The sequence below is a fragment of the Microtus ochrogaster genome, unplaced genomic scaffold (genome assembly GCF_000317375.1).
Source record: "Microtus ochrogaster isolate Prairie Vole_2 unplaced genomic scaffold, MicOch1.0 UNK81, whole genome shotgun sequence".
In the NCBI taxonomy this organism is placed as follows: Eukaryota; Metazoa; Chordata; class Mammalia; order Rodentia; family Cricetidae; genus Microtus; species Microtus ochrogaster.
In genome coordinates, this window is record NW_004949179.1 from 1,483,181 (window position 1) to 1,487,397 (window position 4,217).

The following is a 4,217-nucleotide window of genomic DNA, read 5'->3' on the forward strand; positions in this document are numbered from 1 at the left end:
CCTTCCCCTCTTCCTCTTCCCTCCTTCCTCTCCCTCTCTTCCCTCCTCTTTCCCATCTTCCTCCCCCTTCAGAGTCATCCTTACATACATAGTAAGCTACAATTTAAGGGTAGCTTGGGCTACATCAACCCCCTATTTAAATAACTGTGTTAAAAAAACTTTAACCAAACTGAAATTACTGAAACCCAGTGTGGGTGGGAGTGGAAGCTGGGGACAGAATCCAGGGATTAAAGCCTGAATCTCATTACCACTTCAGAAGCAGTATCGGCAGCCAGCGGGTGTCCTGAGGGGTGTCCCAGCTGAGCTGTTCTCTTCCAGGTGGTTCGAACCCTTCGTCATCCAATGGTTAGACGAGAATGAGGAGGTGTCCCGGGATTTCCTACATGGTGCGCTGGAGCGAGACAAGAAGGACGGGGTAAGGAGGCACTGGGTGGTGGTCCGCGGTTGATGGTGTCCACTGTCCATGGCTTGCTTGTGGGTGCCCTCCTCCGCGCATCCTCCAGCCAAGGCCTCCACCGTCCCGGGGCCCAGACCGCCCCAGAGTTGATGCTGTGGTCCAGCCTGTCCCCTTCCTGCAGTTCCAGCAGACATCGGAGCATGCCCTGTTCTCCTGCTCCGTGGTGGACGTCTTCTCCCAGCTTAACCAGAGCTTCGAGATCATCAAAAAGCTGGAGTGTCCTGACCCCCAGATCGTGGGCCACTACATGAGGCGCTTCGCTAAGGTGCGCAGGATCGGTGGCGTTGCCGGTAGGGGCGGGGCTGGGGTGATGTGGAGGTGAGCTTTGTCTAAAGTTAGGTTGCTCTCAGGGCTGTGGGAGAGGGAGACTGGCGCTGATATGGAAGTTGAGGGGCGGGGCCAGTTTTGCTGGAAAGCTTGATCCAGTGTATACAGGGCTCCAGAGTCATCCCCAGCGCCACAAAAAAGGAAAAACTAGGCAGGTGACAGAAGTAAACTGATAACTCTAGGGGAAACAAACAATCGAGGAGGAATGCTGTGGGGCTCAGTGAGTCAAGGTGCCTGCCACTAAGCGGAGCACCGGAGTCCTACCCCATCCCTCGGGTAGAGGGACTGGCTTCTACAAGTCTGTCCTACACAGTCACACATGAACACATGATTACACACATTCTCTCTCTCTCTCTCTCTCTCTCTCTCTCTCTCTCTCTCTCTCTCTCTCTCTCTCACACACACACACACACACCTATGTTGGGGAGGTGAGAACTGAGAGGCTGGGCATACAGCTCAGTGGTGGAGAACTTGGATAGTGTGTGTGAGGCCCAGGGCTCTAATTCCCAGCACTACACAAAGAAAAGTTAAATAAAACAAAACAAAAAGAAGCTAATGTAAAAAAAAAACCAAAACCAAAAACAAACAAACAAAAAAAAACAACAAAGCAATCATCAACCCAAGGAAATCAGAAAGTTGGGGAGGTGAGTGTTCCATTTCTGGCTAATGGACTTGGGCTGCAGGCCAGGTTCTGAGTTGATGTGGGGATCTCCAATGTCAGAGCCCCCATATGCAGAGCTGGCTTTGGGTGACTTTGACTGGATGGTCACTTAGCTGGGGATTAAAGGCTGGTGTCTGGATTCCACCTGGGATCAGGTCACGCTGGTGATCAGGAGATTAATACCTCGGTTGGTTCCTTCGAAGCCGAGCAGAGCTCATAGACGGTGGTGGAGCCTGTATTTAATACAGACCAGGGCAGCAAGGTCAGGAGTTTGAGGCCAACCTCAGTCACACAGCCAGACCTCATCTCAAAAACAAAAAACAAGCTGGGCTGTGGTGACGCACGCCTTTAATCCCAGGAGGCAGAGGCAAGCGGATCTCTGTGAGTTCGAGACCAGCCTGGTCTACAGAGCTAGTTCCAGGACAGGCTCCAAAGCCACAGAGAAACCCTGTCTCGAAAAACAAAAAACAACAAAACCAAAAACAAACAAACAAGCAAACAAACAAAAACAAACACCCAGGAGCTATTGCAGAGCAAACAAGCCCCTGGGGGAGGGGCTGTCCTCTGATGTGCTGTGCTGCACCAAGTCACCACGTCTGCAGTAGATGTTGTTGGTGCCTGGTGACCCGGGTCCCCCAGACCACAGCCCCTCTCACCCGTGTCTGTGTCCTCAGACCATCAGCAATGTGCTTCTGCAGTATGCCGACATCGTCTCCAAGGACTTCGCCTCCTACTGTTCCAAGGAGAAAGAGAAAGTGGTGACCGGGGACTCCTGCCCCATCCCGCCCTGCCCCAGCCCTCCTCACCCCACTCAGCTTCCCTTAGGGTCCAAGGGTCCCTTCCTACCCCAAGATATGACACAAGGTTTAGGGCACCAAATTCTGCTGAGGGACATAGACAAGTGTGCTTGAGTATGTTTGTGTGAACCTGCACAGTCTGTCTGGGCCTGATAGTGTGCGGTTTGGTGGTGGTGATTTGGTGGTTGGTAGTGTGCAGTTTGGTGGTGGTGATTTGGTGGTTGGATTTTTAAGACAAGCTCTCAAAATGGAGTCCAGGCTGGATTTGAGCTTCCCACATACCCCAGGTTAGCCTCAGTCTTGCTATATAGGCCAAGGTGGCCTACAATTCACTGTGTAGCCCAGGCTGGCCCGGTCCTCTGTCCCCACCTTCTAAGAGCTGGGGTGACAACTGTGTCCCTCTGTTCCCAACTGTCTAGCTGTGCTGAGGACTGGGTCGTGAATGGCTCATGTCTGTTTCTGAGCCTGTGAGTCTGGGGGAGTCCCGTGTGTGCCCGCGAGGGTGAGACATGCTCCCCCATGTGTCGCTGAGGGTTTTTAGTGGAGCCATTAGGGTGTAGATCAGCAGTGTCAGCAGAGGCAGGAGGACCCTGAGGACTTCCCACTCCCCTGTGGTACCCACGCCTGGCATGTGTCCCAGGGTGATGCTCTTGTAGCCTCCCTGATCTGACCCAAGGGACCATACCCCAGCGCATGCATGTCCAGGGACCCCAGTTCCCTGATCCCCAGGAGGTGGTGGGGAGTCGCCAGCCTGATTCTCACTCTTCCCAGCCCTGCATCCTCATGAACAACACGCAGCAGCTGCGGGTCCAACTGGAGAAGATGTTTGAGGCGATGGGTGGGAAGGAGGTGAGTGATGGGGTGGGCTAGGACTGAGATCCTGGACAGCAGGCTTGGCTGCCTGTGCCTCAGTTTCCTTCCCAGCCCCTCAGACAACTTCCCAGGGGCATGAGAAAGCAGGGATGCGTTAAGGCTCTTCCTCCCCTCAGCTGGACGCCGAGGCCAGTGGCACCCTGAAGGACCTGCAGGTAAAACTCAACAGTGTCCTGGATGAGCTCAGCCACGTGTTTGCCACCAGGTGAGGGGCATCTCTGGGGTGGGGACCCATGAGCAGGGACGACCCCGAGCCTCGGGTGTCTTGTACTCATTTCATACCAGGGACAGAGTTAAGGCTCAGTCAGGGGAATTGGGAGCTCAGATCCGGCTTTCTCACAGCCTGGCTGTGAGGCTTGGGTGAGTCGCTTACCAGTTTGGCCATAGTGGACAGCAGTGATGACATCACCAGCAGCTGGATGTCCATGTACAGGCATCTCGGGCGGGACAATGTTATTGTGTGCCTTCACTCTGGTGCTGGGGACAGGGACCCAGGCCAGAGCCAGGTCGAGACCTCTCCACTGTGCCCACAGCTTCCAGCCGCACATCGAGGAGTGTGTCAAACAGATGGGTGACATCCTGAGCCAGGTAAAAGGCACAGGCAACGTGCCCGCCAGTGCCTGCAGCAGTGTGGCCCAGGATGCTGACAACGTGCTCCAGCCAATTATGGACCTGCTGGACAGCAAGTGAGGATGGAGCCAGGAGAGCTGGGGGGACAGACATGTGTATCTGTGAATAGCAAAGGCCTGTTGCCGCTCCCGTGGCTGGCACAAGATTGATGACATGAGGCAAGGCAGGCTGGCACAGAATACTTACCAGGGCTGGGAAGGAGAGATGCTTAAAAATACAGTGGACAGGTCCTTGTGTGTGAGGGACGGTGAGAGCTGTGTGTGTGTGTGTGTGTGTGTGAGGGACGGTGAGAGCTCTGTGTGTGTGTGTGATGGTGAGAGCTGTGTGTGTGTTTGTGTGAGGGACGGTGAGAGCTGTGTGTGTGTGTGAGGGACGGTGAGAGCTGTGTGTGTGTGTGTGTTTGTGTGAGGAACGGTGAGAGCTGTGTGTGTGTGTGTGTGAGGGACGGTGAGAGCTGTGTGTGTGTGTGTGT

General features: G+C 54.5%; 1 protein-coding gene across 11 annotated transcripts in view; it reads left to right on the forward strand.

Annotated features, from left to right (window-relative positions):
• Unc13a (unc-13 homolog A) overlaps positions 1-4,217 on the forward strand; it is a 49,985-nt gene that overhangs the window by 31,329 nt on the left and 14,439 nt on the right. For 10 of the 11 annotated variants that reach the window (XM_026777723.1, XM_026777728.1, XM_026777726.1 and 7 more), the window contains 6 exons: positions 319-415; positions 579-722; positions 2,120-2,203; positions 3,014-3,091; positions 3,232-3,320; positions 3,649-3,801. In XM_026777723.1, the coding sequence (XP_026633524.1) occupies positions 319-415; positions 579-722; positions 2,120-2,203; positions 3,014-3,091; positions 3,232-3,320; positions 3,649-3,801 (645 nt within the window). The remainder of the gene's footprint in view (positions 1-318; positions 416-578; positions 723-2,119; positions 2,204-3,013; positions 3,092-3,231; positions 3,321-3,648; positions 3,802-4,217) is intronic. The other variant, XM_026777724.1, reaches the window with a different exon arrangement.